Consider the following 27,905-nt stretch of genomic DNA (forward strand, 5'->3'; position numbering starts at 1 on the left):
GCAATAGCATCCTGGCCCAGATAACACCCTGTTGTCGCGTGGCAGTGCAGGCCACCCAGACCAGCATGACCCTAGCGGCAAGACAGACCTTAGACACTAACATGGCCACAGACAGTCCCTGGCCATCTATGTGACCTTTGGTGACACCATGGGCCACAACATCAATGCAAACCCTGGCTGTGGGAGGTCAATAAAATGTCTAGTTTTTATATGTTATTTAATTTCTTTAAAGAAATTTCACATTCCCCATTATAATATATATTTTCATTTATTAATAAGATTATAACAGTTTATTTTAACAACACATTTCATAGGATTTTACTTTGTTATCAATTCATATTTTGTTAGATTTATTAATAGATAAGTAGCTATAAGTGATTTATAGCTTTTTGATAATTTTTCCCTTTTCTTTAACAGACTTCAAATATATAGGTATAGTGGCATGCCTTTTATCTCAGCTTTCTAGAGGAATGAGGGGTGAGCATGGTGTATTTAATGAGAAACTATCTCAAAAAATTCTTAATTGAGATATTTATTAACGAAATATATAACTTCAGCTGTTTCCTTGGAACTCAGTAGATAATTTTTTTTTAATTTACCTTCACATTCTTCTGGACCGTCTCTGAACACAGCACACTTTTCTCTCTGATTTCGTTAACATATTCTTTGGGCAAAAGATATTGCCCACACTTAACAATTCTTAAAACACTGTGCTGGTCAAATACAATATTTCAAATAATTTTTGAAAATTTATAGAATTTGTCTCATCATTGCTATAGATTTTAACATAAATTTGATAACACAATTTAAAATCTTAGAGATATTTTATATTTAATGAGTCTTACTTGTTTACCTATAAACACATACAATCATGTTTCACAGATCAATTTTTAAAACTAAGAAAATTTGCTGAGTATTGAGTTTATACTGATGTGAATTAATATTTCTTGCCGTAGCTCGATAAGGCAACTGCTGAAACCCTTGAACGTCTAGATCTCTATCTTGGATAAAATACATAGAATTCCCTTTTACCTAGCATAAAATGATCAAAAACAAATGACATATTTCCCAAGCAAAGACATGTTTGGCTTTCTTCTGTCTTCATGTCTGTGTCATGATGACTCCTTTAGATGAGTTCCCTTCTTACCCACCTTCCAACCTCCCAATCTTCCCACATGGAAATCTTATCTCCATGCTCTTGGAGCCCTGGTTCCTGGGCTGGTGAAGGAAGCCCTGGGACTCTTGGTCACCCTTGCCAGATGTGCCTCACCTCCAAACTAAGAGCGGGATAATTGCAGAGTACTTTCTTCTTTCTCAAAGAATTTGAGGAATATTGGCTTATCAATAATTTATCACTGTTAATTCCCCAAATGTTAAAATTTCTTCTGACGCCTACCCAAAAATGTCTACTAAGTGATAGTCATCATCTCATGCCTTCAGTGAAAATCTTCTAGACAAATCGGGGTGGTATCAGTAGGAGTCAGAAGGAAATAAACCATTGAAGTCACAGAAATAGAAGCCGGCAAGAATCTTTAGGGCAAGACTTGGTGAACTGGCAAAGTGTTTAAAGGCTTGCTGCTCTTAGACTCAGATTTGGCTTTCAACACCAACATGGTGACTCACAACCATTGGTAACTCCAGTTCCAGGTGATCTGTTGCCCTCAGTGAACAAGAATATTCATGAGGAACACATACATGTAGGATACTCATATGTAAAATAAAAATAAATGAATCTTTCAAAATGTAAGAGTCATTGGGATAAACATCTTGATGCTGTCTTTCAGACTTCTCACACAGCTCTGCGGACTTAGCTCTAGCTTACTGTGAATTGACAAGACAAGAATGTTTGATAAGAAATGATGTGTTCAATAACCAGTATCCAAGACTTGTCTCATATCATGATACATAAACGGATCTTCCGGTGGAAATTGGACAAGGGTCTCCATGTTAATATTCATCAGTAAATGGATGATTGGGATGTCCATTAAAACTGCAATTAGAAAAAAAAGAATGCCTAATATAAGAAATTGATTCTTCCTAGTTTTAAAGAAAGATAAATTCAAATGTTGGTCAGTAATAAAGGTTAGTTTAAGTTGTACTATTTACTGCTAACAAGTTCATTTTCTTTTTACTATCAAACACAGTGTTGCATATTGTACTGGCTAGTTTTATGTCAACTTGACACAAGCAAGAGTCATCTGAGAGGAAAGAACCTTAACTGAGAAAATGTCTTCATAATATCCAGCTACCAGAAAATCAATAGAAAAATTTTAATTAGTGATTGATGTGGGAGATCACAGTCCATTGTGGTTGGTACCATCCCTGGGCTGGTGGTCCTGGGTTTTATAATAAAGCAGACTGAGCAAACATGTAGAGCAAGCCAGTAAGCAGCACCCATCCATGGCTGCTGCATCAGCTCCAGCCTCCAGGTTTGTGCCCTGCTTGAGTTCCTACCTCCACTGCTTTTGATAGAGAACTGTTTTATGAAAGTGTAAGTAAAATAAAAACTATCTTTCCCATGTTGCTTTTATCATGCTGTTTCTTCATAGCAGTGGTAACCCTAACACATGATTTATAAGTAAAGTTTATAAATGGAAAACATTTCAATTTTTTAGACTGGGTCTCACATATCCCAGGCTGTCCTCAAACTCACCATATAGCTGACAATGATTGGGAGCTTCTGACCCTCCTGCCGCTATCTCCCAGTGTTGTGGCTATATTTGTGTACCACCATGCCCAGATTAACAATATCAAGACCCTTATTCTAGATGCATGCTTTGTAATTTGGTAATTTGAATACTTTACTAGTGACACAAATATAATTAACAAATATCATTCTTTTATTTTTTAAGCATAAAGTACAGCAATAACACCTCTATGTTTACCATTCTCTCTATCTTTGTACTATTTCTCATAATTCTTAACTTTTTTTCTATACACAGAATAAGATTATTAACCCTGAGGTATGTGGGATCTGATGTATAAGCTCAGGTATTTAACTCAGGTAGATGGTAAAGTATATGTGCCATGACACAGCTGTAGAAAACAGAAGCCTACACAGAACTCCAGTTTGAACAAAGGCCTTGTATTATCCAGAAAGTTCTGTGGCTTGAGATGGGCAGAAGGCACACGTGAAAGTAAAGTTGACCCTGGTTCCACCATGGAACAGATCCCTAGAGACAATCTGTAAGAACTCCCCAAGCAACTCATCCCCAGCTCACGTTAGCTTTTGTCTTCTGCATATCGAGGTAACATTTAATACATTACGCTTCTACTCAACAAACTGAAGCAATATATTGATCAAAGGTACTTACTAATCTGCAGAATTGTATCTTAAATTTTTGTTCAAACCATCTAGGACTTTCATGTCCTCTGAAGTTAACTGGAATTCAAAAACCTATCACAGAAGTAGAATTTTTATTACTTTTATGTTACATATTGCAAGTCTGGGAAACCCAATTATACTCAAAAGAGTGGTACAGAGACAATATTAAAAACACAGGAGACATGTTCCAAATCTCCTGATATCATTCACAACATTTACACTATTAAGAAATAACAGGCGGAAAAGAAATAAAGCAATATTCTTACATAAGAAATTGAACCACCCAACTAGAAACCAAGGAAAACTAGGAAAGAGAGATGGTGTTATTGAGACATATCAACTTAGAATATTGAATAAAAGACTAAAAACTGAATTTTAATGCTATGGGACAATGGTCTTTCATTCTGTCACTTGTATTATTTTTAATAAAATGCTGGTTGGCCAGTAACCAGGCAGGCATTATAGGCAGGATGACCAGGAAGTAGAGGAGGGACAATGAGAATGCTGTGAAGACGGAAGTGCAGTCTGCAGTCATAACCCAGACCCAGAAGAAGCAAGATGTGACTGCTTCACCGAAAAATGTACCAAGCCACGTGGCTAACACACACAAGACTTACGGGCTAATATAAGTTATAAGAGTTAATAAGAAGCCTGAGATACTAGGCCAATCAGTTTATAATTAATGTAGACCTCTGTGTGATTTCTTTGGGCCTTAATGACTGCAGGAACCCAGCAGGACAGAAAACTCAGTCAACATTTTAACAAAAGAATTTACTAAAATGTATGGACAGAGACTCCTATATCCCATTAAAAATGAGAATAAGTTTCATATAGTTTAATTTATAAATTGTCAAATGGTGATGAAGTCATCAGCAAATAGCATAGGAACTGGCTTCCAAAGGTCTTATCTAAATTAAAGATCAAAATTTTCACCACTAGCTCCCAGTGTATTCAGAGTAATGATTTTATGAATCTATAGTACTACTGTAAAGTGTGATAGAAGACAAGAGAAAATCAGTATCTGAACAGCTGATAAAGCTCTTAAAGGTAGGGTGGACTGAGCTGATGCAGAGTAAGCCAAACAAGCCCTTTCCTCCCTCAAGTTGCTTTTGGTCACGGTTTTAAGCCAGCAAAGGAAAACTAACTAGGACATCCTGTTCACCCAGTGTCAGCTGTGTACAAGAGGGACTCTGTGCCAAAGTAAAAAGTGACGACTCACACCCAAGATTGTCCTCTGACAGCCAGACACATATCAGAGTATATCCATATGCACAACACACACACACACATGCACCTTCATGGGGGTGCATAGGGTGATAGAGAAAGATTCTTAAATGACCTTAGAGATGAAAGGAAATAAAAGAAATTTCTAGACTACTCCACCCCCACAAAAATTGTGATGTGTAATGAAGTATAGCCTAAACTAGTTACCTAAAGAATAAATAGAAAACCAATGAAGGAGAACAGTTCTGCAACAGCCCAGTCAATAGAAAACAGTCACTGTATTGCAAATGAGAAAACTCAATCCAGAGCAGCAAGATGGTACAGGAAGTAAATACCCTTGTGGCACATGCCTGAAGACCTGAATTCAGTCCCTGAAATCTATAGTGGAAAGAAAAGCTAACTACTGAAAAGCTGTCACCTGACTTCCACATATACATCATGGCACATGCATGCATGAACACACAGACACGCCGAGACATACATACATGCCTATAAATACATATATATACATATATGGATAAATATAATTTTAAAAGAGCCTAACATGCACAAAGATGTTCTGAAAGATCACAAAAGACCCACGTTAAGGATATGTGCTGACTAGTCTATGTCAACTTGCCATAAGCTAGAGTTATCTGAAAGCAGGGAACTTCAATTAAGAAAATGTCTCCATAATATCCAAATGTAATGTATTTTCTTAATTATTGATTGATGGGAGATGCCTGGCACATTGTGGTGAAGCCATCCCTGTGCCGGTGGCCCTGGATTTTATAAGAAAGCAGTTTGAACAACCACGAGGAGCAAGCCAGTAAGCACTGCCCATCCATGGCCTCAACATCAGTCATAGCTTCCAGGTTCCTCTTCTGGTTGAGTTCTTATCTCAACTTCCTTTGATGGTGAACTGTGATGTGGAAACAAAGCCAAATAAACCTTTTCCTACTCAAGTTACTTTTGGTCATGATGCTTCATGACAGCAATAGTAACCCTAACTAAGACAGGATATTTCACAAATGCTTCAAGGCCTACATCACCTGCATCATCTCTTTGATCCTCTTCTCTTTGAAACTTTTGGCCAGGGTCACAATTCCACGCTGCAACAGGTAACGAATGGCAACCAAGGCTGGTGTTTGCTTGTATTTCTTTGCCATGGTACAAAGAACTGGATCTTCTAAAAGAACTGGGCTGCTTTGGTCCACCCTGGAAGGGAAGGTAAAATGCTAAACTACAGGAGTTCAAATTATCTTAAGGATAGGAGGCCTCCAAAGCTGTTATATACTCTAAAGCATAGATATGCAATTATTCTCCTTAGGGCAGTAGAGTCAATATCACCTCAGGTCTTCCCAGAAATTTAAATGCCAACCTCTCTAAGTAGGCTGAGAGTTAGATCTAGAAAGTTGTTAAAGGACTAAATCTATTTCAACAATGATATTTGAGATTCTCTGTTGTTTTTGATACCTACCATAATGGGTCTCGTGAACTTCCCAATGTACAGTAGGCAACCAGAGCGATGTCCTTGGACTTACAATACTCCAACATTTTGCTCTGGTTGAGATAAATATGGCACTCTACCTGATAGAAAACAATCAGATTGCAAGAAACTTTACATTAACACAAAAGAAAATGATCAAAATGAAAGAACGTGAAATTTTAAAAAGTATAATGTGAAATTTGAAGCAAATAATAACATTAAGTAGCAATCAATTTAACAAAATAGATTTAATTACTCTTTCTTACAGAAAATTTTTTAAAATATGTATCTGAGAAAAAATAATTCTATGGATGAGTTCTTGGATGCTAAATAATCTGTTCCACTTCATGATGGCATGGATAAGGATTCTTGATGACATGTTTTATGACAAAAGAACCAGGTTCATAGGATCCATATGAATGTAGGAAACTCATAAGTCCATCATAATACAGAGAGAAAAAAAGGGTAAACAAATCCATTTGCTCATGCTGACTTTCACTGTGATGATTCTTTCAGAACATTGGTAGTCAAGTGCAAACTCTTAGTCTCATATAAAATTGACTTTTATCTTGATGTGTAAAACATTTTATAGAAAATATCATGTAAGAATCCTAAAAGGGGCAGGTGAAATGGTGTAATAGGTTAAAGCACTTGCCTGCAAACCTGATGACTTGATTTCAGTTCCTGTGACCCAGATGGTGCAAAATGAGAACCAAGCAATTCCTATAATCCTCAGACTTACACATATGTGCTGGCGTGTGTGTGTGTTTGTGTGTTTGTGTGTGTGTGTGTGTGTGTGTGTGTGTGTGTGTGTGTGTGTGTGTAAACAGTTGAATTGCTGTCAGAAAGCAGGAAGGAGTAGACTTCTTCTCTGATAGATGTGTGTGGTCAGCAAAAGGTCAGCTCATAGTTCTCTGCCCATAATTCCCATCATGATTTCACCATAACCAAGTAAGATATATCATGAATCTAAATGAATTTGATAGCTTCCTGATAACTTCCTTGTAGCTATGACTTGGTTACTATACCTAAAATCAGAGGTTGTCAGGACCAAGGGCACAACGATCTAATATTCATATTATCAGCATCCATATTTTACTTTTGCTCCATCATTCTTTATTGCCCACACTGTCTTTCCAGGACCTTTTATTCTGTGCACCATTCCCTCTGCAGCATCTTTCTTTTTCCAATTGCTTCTCATAGATGGAGAAGAAGTTGGTCTTCTTCTCAATGGCCACACTATAGCTCCTGTCTCCTTTGGTTGCCTTTCCTTGTTCTAATTATTATATCCTATTAGGCCTAAATTAGCCTCAATGTTCCACTGTCTTTCTCATAATTTTAAATAATATGCTCTTATGTCCTCTCAGAGAGACTGTACTTTTAAATTTTCCATCCCATGAGGTAAAAGTAATAAGGCTAACAACAAATGGATATGAGTCAGTGGTGCAGGTAGAACAAATTAAGGCATACTAGGGCAAGGAGTGGAAAGAGCTCACCTGGTTGCATACAGGCTTGTACTTGAGCCCTGGCTTGTTCAGGATTATCTCCAGCTGCCTGCGGTTAAAGTTGGACACCCCAATGGACTTGGCTAGTCCTGCATCCTTACACTTCTCCATGGCCTGTAGTGGAAGAGATAGTGAAGGATAAATTGCACAGTTCTTCAAAGAATTGGTATTAAAGAGGATGCTCCAATCAATGCTGGCTTTGACTATCTAAAGATGGAGAATTTGTAAAGAAAATAAGGAGCAGAGGAAGAGAAATTTTTTAAAAAAAAATCCTGAGTCCTTAAGAAATAGGTGACGTGAGAAGCCACGCCAGCTTCTTGAAAACAAGCATAATTCCAATCACCCCTATTCTCCTTATCAGCTTATTCCAGCCAACACCACTAGCAGAAGCCTACCAGGCCATCAGAGGCCAGGCCATCAGAGGCCAGGCCACCATCCTGAAAACCAGGTAAGCCACCAACCCAACCAACTCTCACTTATCCCACCCAGCATGATCCCAAGTGCTCCTCTTTTCCTTGTCATCTGATCTTGACCACAACTCTGGCTGAAACATTCCATTGTCCAGAGGCCAGGTCAGCATCCTGAAACCCATGTAAAACCTCCTTCCACACACCCCGGCATCCTCAACTTAACTCCAACCACCCCACCTCTCCTCATCACCACTTCCTTACCCTCACCCCTAAGCTGAAGACTTCTACTCACCAGATGACAGACAACACCCTGTGTACCAGGTAATATTGCCTCCTCCCCTACCTGTGCTCAGCCACCATAACTTTAACTGCCCCTCCTCTCCTTATCATCATATCCTGGCACACATCTCTGGTGGAAGCTTTTCATCCTATCAGAGGCCAAACCAGAATCCTGATCCCAAGAGGTAAGGCCAGCATCCTGAACCCAAAAGACCAGTCTTACTTACTACCTGAAAAAAAAAACAGGCAGAAGTCTCCTACCCTACCAGAAGCCAGGCGAGCATCTGAATCTGAGAGGACCCCTGGTTAGATCAAAAGTCACAGACATACCTAGCCAAAGCACTAGCCCCAAACTTGGGCAGCAATCCCCTGCTGGAACAGAAGCCATCCAGGACATCAAGAATTTCAGCCTCCAGTATGGGTGGAGACCCTCTAATCAACCACAGTCTATGGGATCCAGAAGACCAGAAAGGAAATAGAAACTAAGGAAGAAAACATCCATCCAACAAAGACATATTGAGAAATCATCAACTAGACCTATAATTACTCCAAATCTAGATGCCTAAAAGTGTAAGAACACAATGAACAAAAACCAGGGCAATATATTACCACCAGAGCCCAGTCATCCCACTACAGCAAGCCATGAATATTCTAACACAGTCAAAGCACAGGGAAACAATCTTAACGTCAACTAGATGTGATGATAGAAGTCCTTTAATCGTAGATGAAAAATTCCGTTAAAGAGCTCAAAGAAAAAACGACAACCAAAATGTTAGAGGAAATCAACAGATCCCTTAAAGAATGGCAAGAATACTAAGAAGAAACAAGTAGTTGGGGAAAACAATTCAAGACTCAAGACATTAAAATTGAAATACAAACAATAAAGAAAATACAGAGTGAATAGAGAAAATGAAAAATTAGGGTAAGTGATGAAAATACAGATGCAAGCATCACAACAGAATTCAAGAGATAAAAAAGAGAATGTCAGACAGTGATGATACAATAGAAGAAATAGTGTCCTTAGTCAAAGAAAATGGTAGAGCTAAAAGATTCCTAACACTAAACATCCAGGAAATCTGGGACACCATGAAAAACCCAAATGTAAGAACAATAGTAATAGAAGAAGGAAAAGAATTCCACCTCAAAACCTGGAAAATAGAAACAACATCATAAAAGAAAAAATTTCCTAACCTAAAGAAGGACGTGCTATAAAGGTACAAAAATGTTACTGAGCACCAAACAGATTGGATCAGAAAAGAAATTTCCTTTGTCACACAATAATCAAAAGTCTCAATATACAGAACCAAGAAAGAATATTAAAAACTGCAATGGAAAAAGGCCAAGTAACATATAAAGGCAGACATATAATAATTACACCTAGCTTCTTAACTGAGACTCTAAAAGCCAGAAGGGCCTGGACAGTCTTGCAGACTCAGAGAAACCAACAATGCCATCCCAGACAAATATAGCCAGCAAAGCTTTCAATTGGTATAAATTGAGAAAACAAGATATTTCATGACAAAGTTAAATTTAAACAATATCTATCCACAAATCCAGTCCTTCAAAAAGTACTAGAAGAAAAACTCCAGCCCAAAGAAATTAACTACACTCATATAAACATAAGCAACTGATGATCTCACTACAAAATACTCAAAGAAGAGAAGCGTACTACTACTACTACTACAAAGAAGAAGAAGACTAACAACAACATTATAGGAACAAACAATCAATAGTCATTAATATCTCTCAATATCAATGGACTCAATTCAACAATAAAAAGACACAGGCTAATAGAATGGATACAAACTAGAATTCATAATTCTGCATACAAGAAATACACCTCAACATCAAAGATAAACATTATCTCATAGTAAAATGTTGAAAAAATCATTCAGTCAAATGGACCTTACAAGCACTCAAGTATAGCTATCCTACTACCTAACAAAACAGACTTCAAACCAAAAAAAACTGAAAAAGCAGAAAAAGACTCGTCAAGGAAAAGGCTACCAAGATGATGACTGAATTCTGAACATCAATGCCCCAGAAGGGTATTGGAAGGGTACCCATATCTGTAAAGAAACATTACTAAAACTTAAATCACTCATAGAACCTTACACAGCAATACTGGGAGACTTCAACACTCTACTTTCACCAATGGTCAGGTCATCCTGGCAGGAACTAAACAGAGAAATTACAGTCCTAAGTAATAGGACATAAATGGACCTAACAATTATCTACAGAACATGTCACCCAAACAGATAATACTATACCTTCTTTTTAGCACTTCATAGAACCTTGTACAAAATTGACCACACACTTGATCACAAAGTCTCAACAGATACATGAAGATTAAAACAATCCTATGTATCCTATTAGAATACCATGTATTAAAATCAGATTGCAAAAGAAACAGAAACAACATAAAACCTACAGACTCATGGAAACTGAACAAGTCTTTACTGAATTAACATTTACTTTATTAAATTTACTGAATTTTTATGCAAGGAAAAAAGAAAGAAATTAAAGACTTCCTAGAATTTAATTAAAATGAATACACAATAAAACCAAACCTATGGTATACAATGAAAGTAAAACTAAGAGGAAAATTCAAAGCACTAAGTGCTTACATTAAAAAAAATTCAAGAATCCTCATACTGTTAACTTAACAACACACTTGAAAGATCTAGAACAAAAAGAAGTAGATACACCCAAAAGAAGCAGATGGCAAGAAATAAACTTAAGGCTAAAATCAATAAAATTCAAAAAATAGAACAATACGAAGAATCAATAAAACAAAGAGTTGATTCTTTGAGAAAATCAACAAGAAAGATAAATCTTTTTCCAAACTAACTAAAAGACAGAGAGAAAATCCAAATTAAAATCATAAACAAAAAAGGGGACATAATAACAAACACTGAGGAAATTCAAAGAAACAGTCATATTTCAAAAACCTGTACTACACAAAAGTGGAAAATGTAAAAGAAATGGACAATTTTCTTGGTAGATACCACTTACTAAAGTTAAATCATAAACAATTCAAATAGACCTATATTTCCCAAAAGAATACAAGCAATCTTTGAAAGTCTTCCAACAAAAAAAAAAAAAAAAAAAAAAAAAAAAAAGGCCCGGGGCCACAGGGCCAGTGGTTTTGGCACAGAATTCTACCAGACCTTCAAAGAAGAGCTAATAACAATGCTCTTCAAATAATTGCACAAAATAGAAACAAAAGGAACATTGCCAAGCTCATTTTATGAGAACACAGTCACCCTGAAACCCAAATCACAGAAAGACTCAACAAAAATGAAGTTACAGACCAATCTCACTGAAAAAATATAGAAAAATGCTCAATAAAGTGCTTACAAACATAATCCAAGGACAAATAAAAAAAATCATCAATCATGATCTAGTGGGCTTCATCCCAGATATACAGGGATGGTTCAACTTACAAAAATCTATCAGTAATCCACGATATAAACAAACAGAAAAAAAAAAAACAAGATAATCATTTCATTAGATACAGAAAAAGTCTCCAACAAAAATCAACACCCTTTCATGATAAAAGACTTGTAGAGATCTGGGATACAAGGAACATACTTAACATGATAAAAGCAAAATACAACAATTCTGTAATCAAGGCCTAATTAAATGGATAGAAACTCAGGGAAATGCCACTAGAATCAGAAACAAGACAAAGCTATCAGCTCTCTCCATATCTATTTAGTATAGTACTTGGAGTTCTAGCTACACAACTGAAGGAGATCAAGAGAATACAAATTGGAAAGTAAGAAGTCAAAGTACTATTATTTGCAGATGATATGCTAACATACAAAAGCAACAATAAGAATTCTACCAGGGAACTCATACAACTAATAAACATCTTTAGTGAAATGACTGGATGCAATATTAACTCAAAAAAAATGGTAGCACTCCAATAGACAAATGATCAATGGGTTAAAAAAGAAATCAGGAAAACAACATGCTTCACACAAACTACAAATAATATAAAATATCTTGGTGGAACTCTAACCATGTAAGTGAAAGATCTATACGACAAGAATTTCAAATCTTTGAAGAAAGAAATTGGAGAAGATATCGGAAGACGGAAAGATCTCCCATTTTCATGAATCAGTAGGGTAAACAGAAAAATGGCCAACTTATCAATAACAATCTACAAATTCCATCCTATCCCCATTAAAATTCCAACACAATTCTTTACAGACCTTGAAAGAGCAATACTCAGCTTCATCTGGAATAAGAAAAAACTCAGGAGAGCTAGAATAATCATAAACAATAAAAGAACTTCCATTTGCATGCAAATGGATGGAAATAGAAAACACTATCCTGAGTGAGGTAAGCCAGACCCAAAAAGAGGAACATGGGATGTACTCACTCATATTTGGTTTCTAGCCATAAACCAAGGACATTGAGCCTATAATTAGTGATCCTAGAGAAGCTAAATAAGGAGAACCCAAAGAAAAACATATAGGCATCCTCCTGAATATTAACCTTCAGCAAGAGAGGAAAGGAGACATAGACAGAGACCCACATTGGAGCACAGGACTGAAATCTCAAGGTCCAAATCAGGAACAGAAGGAGAGAAAGCACGAGCAAGAAACTCAGGACCGCGAGGGGTGCACCCACACACTGAGACAATGGGGATGTTCTATTGGGAATCCACCAAGACCAGCTGGCCTGGGTTTGGAAAAGCCTGGGATAAAACCGGACTCTCTGAACATAGCGGACAATGAGGACTACTGCGAACTCAAGAACAATGGCAATGGGTTTCTGATCCTACTGCACGCACTGGCTTTGTGGGAGCCTAGGCAGTTTGGATGCTCAACTTACTAGACCTGGATGGAGGTGGGGGTTCCTTGGACTTCCCACAGGACAGGGAACCCTGATTGCTTTTCGGGCTGGGGGGGGGGACTTAATTGGGGGAGGGGGAGGGAAATGGGAGGCGGTGGCGGGGAAGAGACAGAAATCTTTAATAAATAAATAAATTTAAAAAAAAACATAATTGACAAAATAAGAAAAAAAAGAACTTCCAGAGATTTACCTGATTTCAATCTCTGCTACAGGGCCATAATAATGAAATATGCATGGTACTGTCATAAAAACTGATAGGTGGATCAATGAAATCAAATTGAAGACCCTGAATATATATATATTCACACACCAATGGGCACCTGATTTTCAACAAAGAAGCCAAAATAATACAATGGAAATAGAAAACATCTTCAAACAAATGGTACTTGCATAACTGGATATTCAAATCTAAAAGTATGCAAAAAGATCAATCTATTTCACCCTGTACAAAACTCAAGTCCAAATGAAACAAAGACCTCAACATAAACCCAAATACACTGAACCTGATGTAAGAGAAAAATGGGGAATACCTTGAACACATTGCCAGAGGAAACAAGTTCCTGAATAGAACAGCAATAGAGCAAACTCTGAGATGCACAATTAATAAGTGGAATGTCATAAAACTAAAAAGCCTCTGTAAGGCAAAGGACACTGTCAATAGGACAAAACAGCAGCCTACAGAATGGGAAAAGATCTTCACCATACCAACATCTGACAGGAGACTGATTTCCAAAAAACTAGACATCAAAAAATAAATAATTCAAATTTTAAAATGTGTTATAGATCTAAACAGAGAATTCTCAACAGAAGAATCCCAAATGACTGTGAAATACTTAAGGAGATGTTCAACATCCTTAGCCATCAGAGAAATGCAGATAAAAATCACTGTGAGATTCCACCTTACACCTGTCAGCATGGCTAAGATCAAAAGCACAAGCAACATCTCATGCTGGAAAGAACATGGAGGAAAGCAAACACTCCTCTATTGCTGGTGGGAGTACAAACAGATACAGCCACTTTGGAAAGCAATATGGTTATTTCTCAGAAAATTGGGAATCAATCTACCACAAGACCCAGCATACCACCCTTGAGCATATACCCAAAGGATGCTCAATCATACTACAAGGACACTTGTTCAACTGTGTTCATAGCAGCTTTATTCACAATAGCCAGAACCTGGAACCAACCTAGATGTTCCTCAACCAAGGAATGGATAAAGAAAATGTGGTACATTTACACAACAGAGTACTACTTAAATGTTAAAATCAATGACAAAATGAAATTTGAGGGCTAATGGATGGAATTAGAAAAAAAAATCATTCTGAATGAGGTAACCTAGACCAGAAAGACAAATATAGTTTTATACTCACTTTTAAGTTGATATTATCCATAAAATAAAGGATCCATGCTACAATTCACAGACCCAGGGTGGCTAAGTAACAAGGAGGGCTCAAGGGGATACTTGGATCTCCCTGGGAAGAAGAAATCCAAGAGATTTCTTGGATGAACTGGGGACAGATAGGGATAAGAATACAAGGGATCAGGCAGAGGTTGGGGGGAAATATTAAAAGAATGAACTTAAAGGGGTCATTTCAGGGTCAGATAGAAACCTGGTGCAAGGGAAACTCCCAGGAATGTACAAAGATGACCCCAGGTAAGACTCTAGCATAAGGGGGTATAGAGCCTGAAATGACCACCTCCTATGACCAGACAAGACTACCAGTGGAGGGATTGGGACACCAACCCAGGCACATAACCGTAGACCCTAAGTCTGCTCTACCTAAGGGTTGTGCAAGAGTGACACAGACTGTGGGACTGGCAAATCAATGACAGCTTTAGTCTGAAATTCATGCCAGCAGAGTGAGAGTGAGCCACCCCTGACACTGCTTGGAACACCATGACTTAGAGGCTGAATGACCCAGATTGCTAGGATAGACCTAAACATAATAAGAGAAAAAGAAAGTCAATATAATGATGTCTAATGGTATTCTCTTATACTCATAGATTAGTGCCTAATCCAATACTCATCAGAAAGGCCTCACCCAGTAACTGGTGAGAACAGATGCAGAGACCCACAGTCAAATATTATGCTGGGCTTGGGGAATCCTGCTGAAGAGATGGAGCCAGCGGGGTCAAGGATATTATAAGAAAACCCACAGAATCAACTAACCTGGGCTCATAGGAGCTCAAAGAGACTGAACCCAGAACCAGGGAATCTGCATGGAACTGACCTACACCCTCTGCATATGCATGATAGTTGTGTAGCTTGGTTGTCTTCTGGGACTCCTAACAGTGGGAGCAAGGGGTTTCTCTGACTCTTTTGCTGGCTTTTTGGGCCCTGTTCCTCATATTGGGTAGCCTTGCCCAATCTTAATACAAGGTTGGGTGGTAAATTTTATTACAACTTGATATGTCACGTTTTACCAATGTCCACGGGAGGCCTGCCCGGATGGAGGGAATTGGAGGGGAGGTAAATGGAAGGGACTGGAAGGAGAGAAGGGAAGGGAAAATGAGGCCGAGTTGCTCAATATATATATATATATATATATATATATATATATATATATATATATATATATACATACATACATACGTAAGAAATGGGTGACATTCCAACAGTTTTTGGAAAGAGATTCCTAAACCCCTGCCCTCCATTCTTCTCCATTCTTATTATTTTCCAATAATGAATTCCTCTGCTAATTCCATCCAACCATTCTTATAAAAGCTACAAATTCCTAGACTGAGCCAGGTACATTCTATTCTCACAGGTGAAGGTAATATCTGAGTCAAACTCTCACTATATTCCCTCTGTATTCTCCTCTCTAAGAACTCACCTCCCATGTGTCACAGAGATTCACCGGGTCCACCAACAGATTTCCATGTTCATCTCTTGGAAATTGCTCATCTGAAGGCTGAAATAGAATCATCCATTTTAAAGACTTCACCACAGTCATGTTACCACATTTGGTCATACTGCCAAGTCTCTCAGAGTCTGGGTCATGAAACCTTCCCAAATAAGCAGAACATTATTTTAGATACATTCAGAGTGACAAAGGATGAAACTTTAAAGACTGGCATCCTCTAATCTTTATATTTTTTTATGCTTAAATAGTGCTCTTCTTCAAAGTCCTAATGGTGTCTTGTATTACTTTTGTTATTATTTCAGACCCTATATTTCCCTATAGGAAAATGCCTCTATCTTTTTGGTGAATCTAGTAATTATATGAACTTGATCTCTGGCAATAACGGATTATGATTTGAGCAAAACAATTCACTATCACAGTGGACAGAATATTGTATAAGGGCATGCACAATTAAACTGGGCCATCAGTCAGACTTTCTTTTCAGGATTAACATGGGTTAGAAAGCCAGAGTAACTCTCAAGTTTTACCAATCATGAATTTTGAATTGCCACGAGACCATATCTTCTACCAATAGCAATGACAATCCCCAACTAAATAGATAAGATGTAGAAATAAGGAATGGAGAAAATATGTCTGATGCTGATGCTATTCATACCTTTAAATGTAGTCATGGCATGGACATCCCAGTTATGTAACGTAATAGTCTCCATTACACAAACTAGCCTAAGTTTTCCATGTAATTTCATAGCAAGAAATCTGTACGACACTGTTATTAATGCCTAAATGCCATCTACAAAACCCCACCACCATGAAATATCAAGACAAATAATCCCCAATCGCCAACTCTCCAAGGGCAGGTAGTATAAGAACCAGATGCACTGCTTGGCTTTCTGCTGCCATTATAAACAGCTGGGAAGGAAAGGGTTTATTTAATGCCTTACACTTCCAGAACACAGTCCATCATTGAGGGCAGGGACTCGAGCAGAAACTGAAGCAGAAAACATGGAGGAATGCTGCTCCAGGGTTCACTCCCTTCCTCATTCATCAGCTAGCTTCTTTCCATAGGCCAGGTCCATCTGCAGAGGGATGGCACTTTCCACAGTGGGGTGGGCCAACTCACATCAGTCCATAGTCAAGATACTTCCTCAAAGACATGACCTCAGGCAAATCTGTTCTGAGCAATTCCTTAACTGAGACTCCCTCAGATGACTTTGGGCCCTGTCAAGTTGAGAGCTAAAACTAACCAGGACACCAACACAGACTGAGTACCACCAGATCTGCTTTCAAAGTGCAATTACGAAAGATGTTGGAACCTCGTTGTGAAGCATATGTGTGGCAGTTTTATTAATCTCCATGTAATCTGCATGTAAACACCTTCAAAAGATTAAGGGGAACTGAGGAGATGGTCCAATGGGTAAAATACTGGACTTGAAAGCCTATGGACCTGAGGTTGACATTCAGAACCGATGTGAAACAGCAAACAGAAAACAAAATTTAAAGCCAGGTGTGGTTGTACATGTTTTCGGTCCTAGGACTGGGAGGTGGAAACAGGTAGTTTTCCTGGGGCTAATTGTCCAGTCAGTCTAGACTGTTCAGAATTCTAGGCCAATGAAAGACCTTGTTTCAGATATGTTGTGAATGGCATCTAAAGAACACCAGTGACTGATTTCTGTCTTTCATATGAATAAGCACACACATGTGCACTAACAGATACGTGAACACACATGCACACACACAAAAAAAATCACAAGGACTAAAACCAGAACTATGCATTGGATATGGGTATTGGGGTTTTTTCCCCCACATTCTAATGCAGAAGACTACTAATTTATTTTCTTCCACAGGCAGGAAACACTGTTTCAAGGCTCAAAAAAACCCTATGAAATGGAACTTGGGGATTATTGTTTAGGATTTCCATCAGAATAATCCATACATCCACCCAAGAATAAAAATCATGAATTGTTACATAACTGTTAGTTATACGGGCACCACTAGTGAAATAATGGTAGGCACAGTGATTGCTCACCTGCAAAGCCATTGGGAAATGAATAATATACAGATCGACATAGTCCAACTGAGTTTTCTTCAGTGACGCTTCCAAGCAAGATCGAACCAATTCTGGTCTATGGAAAGTGCTCCAAAGCTACCAAAGTTAAAGAACGAAATTTTAAACTCAGAGTTCATTCACTTTTGCTCAATCACTTTATTTAACAAGGAGACATGTTCCTAAAGCTGGAAACACCCTCCCTGCTTTTCTTTTTCTTCATTGGTTTTTCACATACAAACTCCATTGTGTGTATAGTCCAGTGCCTGCCACTGAGCTATGTAACATGAACATCATTGCATGCTTGGCTGTTACCAGTTTATCTACTGAACATGGAATGGAATATTTAAAGAGAAAGGTTGTTTTCTCTAATAATAATGTTGAGTTTACAAAGTAACACTTAAGATTGGTCTAAATCACTCATCCGTTCAACCACACAGGAAGCGCTAGTACTCATCCAATATACATAACTGTAGGTTGTAGGAAAACCATTTTGTGGGCATGTTAGTGTGTGATGAACTTAACTGAATACACTTTAACTATGCCTTTTGTGAACAAAATCTCCCAAAAAGAAGTTGTGTCTGCAGAGACTGACTGGCCGACTGGAACTTAGGTATGTGGTGAGGCTGGAATGCTGCGGGTCCAGAGGCGAATTATCTTATCTTGGACTAGTCATCTGGAACAGTCATTGCTTGTGCATCTCTGTGTCAGAACTAAGATCTTGTGACTAATGGATAAAAACAACTGAGACTAAACTAACTTCTCAGGCTACTAACTTCCACCAATCCAAAAGCTAAGAATGTCATCAACAGCATGTTAAACCTATAAAAAAAATCTCTCTCCTCTCACTCTACCTGTCTCTCTGGTGGACCCACCAATGGATTTTAAATGTACAGTTCTTTATGATTTTCTTTGTTCTATAAAAATAAAAACACTACACGATACTACTTTCATGTTGGAAAATAGAATTTGAGGTTAGGTAAATCTGTGTTCCTAAGCCATCTTTACTCAAAATGGCTCCAAAATAAACTATCTTTTATTTACTTTAACATGAGAGCTATGGTTCTTAAGACCCTATAGCCTGAATAACATAGACTTTACTATCCTTTTGTGTAAAATCTGTCCTCATAGAACACTATTTACTAGCCTGGGACAAATGCCTCTACCAGCCCATGAAATGTTTCAAGCAAGTACCTCTTTCTTTCCCTCCTCAGCAATGAAGCTAAGTGTGCTCTGAGCTCATTGGTGATGAGAAAATGTTTTGCTTTGTTTTTCATTGGTTATCTCTCTAATTAACTGGAATCAGAGCACCACAGAATGCCAGTAAAGGCACCCCAGAGTAGCACAACTTACAGTCCCCTGGTTTTGTTGAATCTCAAGTTCTACTTCAATTCCTCAGCAATGATCACTGTTAAGTCATGGTCTAGCTCTAGCTCTGTTTCATTCTACATTTCATGATGAACCACACTGTTTTGACCTGAGGTTCAGCACAGTATACTTACATGAAAGTCATAAAGTTTAACTCAACAAAGAAATAATTATCCATTTTTATCCTATCTTTAATACATCACTGTGTGAATAAAATTTTATACCAATAAGTAACGATGTATGAAACATGTATTATCCAAAGACACATTGTTCCGTCAGTTGAGCCACTTTAAATATGTCTACAAACATCCCATGCACAAAATACCTTTGATGTATAGAATATATCTTCTCTCTTCACAGTGCCATCTGCAATCTTGCTTCTAATGGCTTGTCCTGCTTCCTCTTCTATTCCATACAAATAAGCAGAATCAAAATGCCGGAACCCAGCATCTATAGCTATTTTGGTAGCCTTGATAAGTTCATCCTTAGGAACCTAAAAGAGAAAGCAAAAATAGTATCTGTGTAACGAAAGACATCTCAAACACAAACAATGGCTTTCCAGTGAATCAACTTCTCTTTCTTGGAGTTGCTCACAATGTGTGGGGATAAGTCAATTCCAATTTTCCTGGATCTCTTCCAATCAGCCTCAGAGCAGAACATTCGCCAAATCTGCTCAGTCTAGAGCAATCAGCACAAACTGCCCTTGAAATCCTGAAAAATATCTCCTAATTCAATGATTTGATCAAAGGACTCAGAGGTTTAATTGAGGAAGCATAGAAAGATAGAAAAACTTACAGGAATGGGATACAGCCTCTCCCTTGGAGTCTGGTTGAAGCCTTTTACCAGCAGAGAATCAAGAATTCCAGCACAGTTAGCAATGTGTGCTCTGATGGCTATAATATTATAGCATTCCTTTCATATTCAAATATTTTGTATTAAATAGCAATAAGCTTGACATAGGTCCTGGCGTGTCTTTGCCTTGTAGACATTGCTTATTTTCTCAAATATTTTCTGGGCATCTCAAATAAGACTGTTAATGTTGTATACAGTAAAGATGTCCAGTTTCATGGATCCCTGTGAAATAGTTTTACTTTTACAATTATGATCCTGCCATGTGTCATTCAGAAACCACTCCATGAATTCATTTAGATATATCTTATGAATGCTTTAAAGATAATTACTTCACTTAAATGGTATATATGAAGAGTATGAAAAAGGGTGGCATTACCTTAAAAAGTCCACACCTACATTTGGGTGTATCTTTTTCTTGCGATTAATATCCTATTCTTAAATCTCTGTTTTAAGGTGTGCTTTAGGACTAGGCAAATGGCTCATTTGGTAAAATGTTTGTTACACGAGATGAGTTTCTGAGGTCAATCCCCCAAACTCATGTAAAATCATGGGGTGTAGATGAACATACTTGTAATCTCAGAGCTGAAGAAGCAAGGCAGATCTGCCACGCCAACTCAGTCTGCTTGCAGAGCTCCAGGCCAATGACAGATATTGCCTCAAAAAAAATGTCCATAGAGCACCAGAAGAACACCCAAGGTTGATCTCTGACCTCCTCGTGCGTACACCCATGTGTGTAAAAACATAGTCATATACTTGCTCACATACACACATGCACACACACATACATTCGTGTATTGTTGAAAACAAAAATCAAAGAAACTATTCTATATAAGAACTTAAGAATTTTTTCAATGAAATTACAAATGTCAAATAATGTCTTATTACCTTTTCTCTCCTCTCTCTCTCTCTCTCTCTCTCTCTCTCACTCTCTCTGTTTCTTTCTCTTTTTCTAAAGCAATTATTTTTAATTCTATAAAACCTACAAAATTCATTCTGCAATTGCACCTACATCAACAAATACAAGTGGGCAATGATATTTGATGGTTGTGGGGGCCCACAGATATGAGTCCTGTTCCACCTTGACTAAATGTCTTAGAGTTTGAGTTTATTTTTACCTTCAGTGTAGTTACAAACAAGGTGGCCTGACCTAGGATGTGGTTACTTGGTGGTTTGAACATTAAGATGGCCCATAAAGGTGAATCTGCTCCACCCTGACCTAAGGTCAGAGAATTCAAGCCTATTCCTGTTACTTCGCTTCTAAAATAGGAGGTTTGACATAAGGAGTGGCTGCCTGCAAGATACTAAGGAGTATTTGCTGCATATCCTGTCCAAAATATCAGAATGCAAATAATACTGCTATGAACATAGCAGTATTATTTGTAATAGCCAGAACCTGGAAACAACCTAGATGCCCTTCAATGGAAGAATGGATGAAGAAAGTATGGAATATATACACACTAGAGTACTACGCTGCAGTAAAAAACAATGACTTCTCGAATTTTGCATGCAAATGGATGGAAATAGAAAACACTATCCTGAGTGAGGTGTCCCAGACCCAAAAAGATGAACATGGGATGTACTCACTCATAATTGGTTTCTAGCCATAAATAAGGACCACGGAGTCTACAAGAGGTGAACCTAAAGAAGCTAAGTAAGAAGGTGAACCCAAGGAAAAACATATAGTTGTCCTCTTGGCTAAGGGAAGTAGACCAAATTTCCGGGGAGAAAATGGGATCTTGGGGATGGGGTGGGATGGGGGTAAAGGGAGATGGGGAGAGAAAAGGTAGAAGGGAAGGAGGGGGGACCTGGGAAACAGGAGAATTGGGATAAAGGAAAGGTGGATAGGGGAGCACGGAACCACAATTCTTAGTTAAGGGAGCCAGTTTAGGGTGGGCAAGAGACTTGACCCTAGAGGGGCTCCCTAGTGCCCAAGATGAGGTTCCCAGTTAGTTCCTTGGGCAGCTGAGGATTGGGAACCTGAAATGACCCTATCCTAGAGCAATACTGACGAATATCTTGCATATCATCATAGAATCTTCATCTGGTGATGGATAGAGATAGAGACAGAGACCCACACAGGAGCACTGGACTGAGCTCCCAAGGTCCCAAGGAGGAGCAGAAGGAGGGAGAACATGAGCAAAGAATTCGGGACCACGAGGCATGCATCCACCCACTGAGACAGTGGAGCTGATCTATTGGGAGCTCACCAAGGCCAGCTGGACTGTGACCAAAAAAGCATGGGATAAAACCGGACTCTCTGAACATGGCGAACAATGAGGGCTGATGAGACACCAAGGACAATGGCAGGGGGTTTTGATCCTACTTAATGTGCTGGCTTTGTGGGAGCCTAGCCAGTTTGGATGTTCACCTTCCTAGATATGGACGGAGGGGGGAGGACCTAGGACTTACCACAGGGCAGGGAACCCGGACTGCTCTGTGGACTGGAGAGGGAGGGGGGGGGGAAGGAGTGGGGGGAGGGGGAGAAGGGTGGGAGGAGGGGGAGAAGGGTGGGAGGAGCAGAAGGGAAATGGGAGGCTGGGAGGAGGTGGAAACTTGTTTTTTGTTTATGTTTTTTTTCTTCTTTTCGCAATAAAAAAATTAAAAAAAAATATCAGAATGCTTAACTTGGGAAAGGGTGACCTGATATCTCAAGAATTGAAACAAGTAACTGTTCTGCTTTTTTTATAAGGTTATATAATCATATGGCAAACAAATGTGAGTGGATATAGTATTCATTTTTCACTGAGTTGCACCCCGGTACTATTCTATGTCTCTGTATTTCTTTTGTATCTCTCTCTATTCTGCCTAACATTTCTAATCCACATGCCCCTACCGTGGAATGTACAAACTCATCAAAGCTAGACCCCAACAAATGGTAGTGCATTACATTCTATCACAAGACTCTTTCATGTAGAATAAATTCTAAGAGGACAGTGAAATAACCATAGTTGAAAAAGTACAAAATAATGAACTGCTCATAAAATATCACATATTGAAATCAACTTGATATGGATGATTAATGAAATGTCCCTTTACTAAGAAAGCCCAAACCTTTGAGTCATTGTCAACATTCTTTGTCTGCTGATTCAGAGCTAAAAAATAAATAAAGAAGAGAGAACAGCATTCTTTCAATATTTTGCTTCCACAATGTTGGACAGAGGCCATTTGGCCCTGAAATAATCATACAGAAACCATATTAATGAAATCACTGTTTGGGCCATTTATTCTAGCTTCGTATTGCCTAATTCTTACATATTACTTTAACCCATTTCCATTAATCTGTGTATTGCCATGTGACTGTGGCTTACTGGCTAAAGTTCCGGAATCTATCTCCAGCAGGGCTACATGGCCTCTTTCTGACTCCATCTTCTTTTTCCTAGCATTTTGATTATTTTTCCCCACCTAGTTCTGTTTCCTGATAGCTCTGCTATAAGCCCAAAGCAGCTTCTTTGTTAACCAATGATATTCACAACATACAGAAGGGAATCCCACATCACCTCCCCTTTTCTGTTTAAATTAAAAAGGAATGTTTTAACTTTAACATAGTAAAATTACATATAACAAAACAGGTATCAAGCAATAATTACAGTTACAATATCTATATCTACCTTACTTTTATCATAACTAAGAAAACTAACTATAAATTTTTCAACTCCATCAAAGACTACAGAAAGATATATTATTAACTAAGTAAACAGGAAGTGTATTGTAAGCAACTTCCAAAACTCTAGAAATGACAGGGACTTTTTGCTGCCTAGACAGTCACCCAAAGTCCTTCTGTACTGTTAGGGCATCCATCTTCAGCCTGTTGGCCCATAGTATTTGGCAGACTTTTCCATGAAACAGAAAATTTCAATCACAGTTCTGCCTATATTGGAAGTTTTCAGTCAATTTCTTCTGTGTCCTACAAAATGTCTGGCATACTCTTTCATGAAGCAGGAACCCTGAAGGATGGTCTCACCTTTAGGCAAGTTCAGCAGTCATTTCTCTGTGGGTCCTGCATGTCCAGTTCATCAAGCAGTCCAGGCAAGAACAGTTTCTTGCTCAAACGGCTAACCAACTCCATGAGGAGTCTCTATAATGCCCATCTTTCTCTTGAAGTAGATTGGAGCTGCCAGGAGCAGATGTTTCTAATTGTCATGATAAGTCCTCAATTCTTAAAACATTTTAAATACCATATTCTATAGTCTTTGAAAGGTTTGAAGAATGCCTATCTATCTGAACTATATCTCTGTATATCTAGACAATCTAACTAACATGACTACAATTTTGACTATTATTGATGATTATCTATTAACCTATATTTCTTAATTATACACAATATTTTTAAATGAGCTGTACAAACACAATACCATAATCAAGAGCAGAAATATACATAACACAACATTGACCTTAAATTTGTATCCATAAAGCAAGATCAATACTAATGCAAATCTCTATAGCATTTTCCTTTAAATGTAAACAAATATTTGTAGACAATATCTGGGAATATGGGCATAGTTTTTCTCCATACTGCTTTCTGCTATTTATTGGGCAAAGTAAATTTTTGAGAGGTGTTCAAAGTGACCTTTCTGGGGGTCTTGGTCCATTAAACCTCACTAGTCTGGAAGGATTCCAAAGGTTCTCACCCTCAGTGGAAACAAAAGAAGAACCTCTTTTCTGGCTACCTACCGTGGAATGTACAAACTCATTGAGGCTAGACCCCAACAAATTGTAGTGTATTAAATTCTAACCCAAGACTCTTTCATGTAGAATAAATTTCAAGAGGACCATGAAATAACCATAGTTGAACAAGTACAAAATAACAAACTGCTCATAAACTCATCATACATTGAAATCAACTTGATATTCATGATTAATGAAATGTCCCTTTACTGAGAAAGCCCAAACCTTTGAGTCATGGTCAACATTCTCTGTCTGTTGATTCAGAGCTAGAGAAAAAATAAAATAAAGGAGAGAGAACAACAGTCTGTCAATGTTTTTCTTTCACAGTCTGTTGAAAAATTATCTCATGAATGACTTGCACAAACAAGAATGTAAAAGAACCATCTTGTTTTGCTAAAAGATGCATGAAGATACATTTTCAAACTACAGTTTCATGATGAAGTGGGGTGAGCAATCATGTCCAATTTACCTTTTGCATTAGATCATTAATGGAGTCGGAAAAAATGAGATAGGTTAGAACTTGACCACAATTCTTTTACTTATCAAATTCACACAGCTTACAAAACAGGATTAGCTAGATACAGAATAATAGTATGTCATTTATTAATTTGACCTGCACATATATTTGTACAATTCATAGAAATGTTACTATATCTCATTAACACCTGAGTCTAGTCTCCCTTCACCCATGTCAGACGACTTACAACTGCCTATAACTCCAGTTCCATGGAATTCCACACCTTCTTCTGGCCTTGACGTCTCATATCTGTACCCCCACACATACATACATACATACATACATGTGTATATACATACATGAATTGAAATTAAAATAAATCTCTCAAAATACCAGAAATGATGACATTAATTTAAATGATATCATTTATGTGGAACTCAAAATGTTGTATTTAATACAAATAAAAGGAAATAATAATGCTATGAGTTATTAAAACAGACATACGAACCCCCTAATAGCACATAAAAATATCTATTTACATAAGTATTTGTTCTGGTTCTATTGTGAGAGAAAACATTCTTATGAATATAACACACATCATCTTAACTATATAAAATTGTTTATAGTATTTTTTTGTTTTCAATATGGCAGCTGGCACCATGAACTTCACCATTTTTTATTTGAAAATGAGATAAAAATTCAGTACTTTAGATATTGCTGTATAAGCACAGCTTACATATATGCATCATAATTTTTTAAAAATGACTTATAAAGAATATAATCAAAATGAGCTTGTTTTTACTGATACATGGATTTGATTCATCTTCACCAACAATAAAGATAATATGAATGAAGATAAGCTTTAAAATTTTTCTTAATTTTCTTGTTTGTGCATGTGCGTTTGTGTGTGTGTGTGTGTGTGTGTGTGTGTGTGTGTGTGTGTGTGTGTATGTGTTGGACATCTGGAGCTCTAGAAAGACATATGAAAGTCAGTTCTCTCCTTACACCATATGAATTCTAGGGATCAATCAAACTGCTGTCATCAAAGACCCCACACAATTTTCCAGGAATTGTTTTCTCTAATGTAGTTAATCTTCCTAAAATATTATAATGTTCTTCTTTGACACTTTTCCATTTAAAATGTTTTCATCTTATGTGTGTGAATGTTTTGTCTGAATGGATATCCATGCCTCACTTGTTTACTTCCAGCAAAGCAAGAAAAGGTTGTTGGATGCCCTGGAACTGGAGTTAGATAATTTTAAGTACAGTGTGGGTGCTTGGGACGCAACTCCTCTGCAAGAGTAGCCAGTGCTCTTAAACACTGAATGATTCTTCTACCTCCCAGAGTTGTCCCTTTGGGCTCTCTTAAGCCTATCCCTATCCTTCTCTAAGTTGTACTGATCTCTACAAATTTATTGAAACCACAGCTGTTGTAATATGTTTGCTCCTTACCTCTCTCTCAAGCTATGCATGTTATGAAGTAAAAATTCCTACCTAAAGAGGTAAAAATATCCCTGCCATTATGTCTTCTGCGGGAGAAAACTGCCACTCAAGCTTTAAGTGCTGTCCCTGACACTCACTGAAAAACCAGAGGATGAAACCAGAATGTAAGCATTTTCCCATGAGAACCTCCTGTGGTTTTTTGATTCAAATGTCATAAACAGGAACAAGGAACAAGAATTTAGATTTGCTTTGTTAAAGTATAGTACACCCATATAATGTTTTATTTATTTCTTTATTTGTTTGGTAAATGTTTCTAGAGTGACAGTAGAAAACAAATCTTATTTCATCACAGGTCTGGAATTTCTGCTGCGGTCCTCATTCCCTGCTGCTCAGCAAAACACAATAAGCTCATCATTTTTTCATAAGCAACATCTCTAGTAAAGTCTATCAAAATATTTTATCTGGATCATATCTATCAGAAAAGGCAATTACTTAAATCACAGAAATAATCCACGTCACTAAGCCCAATACAATCAAACTCAAAGCACAATAGGAGCACTCATAGCTGCTTTCCACTTATTGCCAAACAGGCAGAAACTTAAGGAAAAGCAGAGTCGAAAATAAACAGTACTGTCCACATAACTCTCCAAGGAACAGTAGCAACACTGCCTTCCCTATTATACGTGGATAAATCTAATCTGGAGATTCTAGAGGTCTACTTCAAACAGGAGCAAACCTGAAAGTACCTTTCAACCTCCACACATCCTTGATTATTTTTTATGAAAACCCTTATACCCAAGACACAAATGTTACCTTATCAGGCACAGTGGTTCCAAACCCCAGTATAGGAATGAAGTGACCATCATTCAGAGCCACACGCAGAGGCACAGAACTCATAGCTTGTCAATCAGGCAACTAAGCAGGTCTTGAGTCTTCTGCTTGCACAGGGTACAGTCCAGCCAAATGTGAAAGCTCCTTAAATATCTAGTGGAAAGTTAAACAGTGGCATGTAGGAGGAGCTGCTTAAAGCAATAGTCCACAGGAAAGAGAGCTAAAGGCTGCTTGCACTTGTATGAATGTGAACTCTAATAAATTACTGCAGAGTGAAAATGAAGGCATGAATTTCTTCTAGAAG

General features: G+C 37.8%; 1 protein-coding gene across 1 annotated transcript; it reads right to left on the minus strand.

Annotated features, from left to right (window-relative positions):
• Positions 1 to 288: 288 nt before the first annotated feature.
• LOC121432605 (3-alpha-hydroxysteroid dehydrogenase-like) lies at positions 289 to 27,706 on the minus strand. Its single transcript, XM_041630679.1, has 9 exons — positions 27,584 to 27,706; positions 19,679 to 19,846; positions 17,968 to 18,084; positions 15,912 to 15,989; positions 7,514 to 7,636; positions 6,009 to 6,118; positions 5,581 to 5,746; positions 3,315 to 3,397; positions 289 to 1,990 (listed from the first exon to the last, which is right to left on the minus strand). The coding sequence occupies exons 1-9, from the start codon at positions 27,665 to 27,667 to the stop codon at positions 1,948 to 1,950; spliced, it is 972 nt and encodes a 323-aa protein (XP_041486613.1). The 5' UTR covers positions 27,668 to 27,706; the 3' UTR covers positions 289 to 1,947.
• Positions 27,707 to 27,905: the final 199 nt, after the last annotated feature.

The sequence above is a fragment of the Microtus oregoni genome, unplaced genomic scaffold (genome assembly GCF_018167655.1).
Source record: "Microtus oregoni isolate MIOR12 unplaced genomic scaffold, Mior012 000035F_ref0000213, whole genome shotgun sequence".
Lineage (NCBI taxonomy): Eukaryota > Metazoa > Chordata > Mammalia > Rodentia > Cricetidae > Microtus > Microtus oregoni.

What these genes read in the sequence shown, in the direction of transcription:
- LOC121432605 (XM_041630679.1), bottom strand. Translation starts at nt 27,667, where the DNA reads ATGAGTTCTGTGCCTCTGCGTGTGGCTCTGAATGATGGTCACTTCATT. An exon ending in ATATATTCTATACATCAAAG is followed by an intron (nt 18,085 to 19,678) that starts GTATTTTGTGCA and finishes TAACTTTGGTAG; the next exon opens with CTTTGGAGCACTTTCCATAG. An exon ending in AGTTCACGAGACCCATTATG is followed by an intron (nt 5,747 to 6,008) that starts GTAGGTATCAAA and finishes CTTCCCTTCCAG; the next exon opens with GGTGGACCAAAGCAGCCCAG.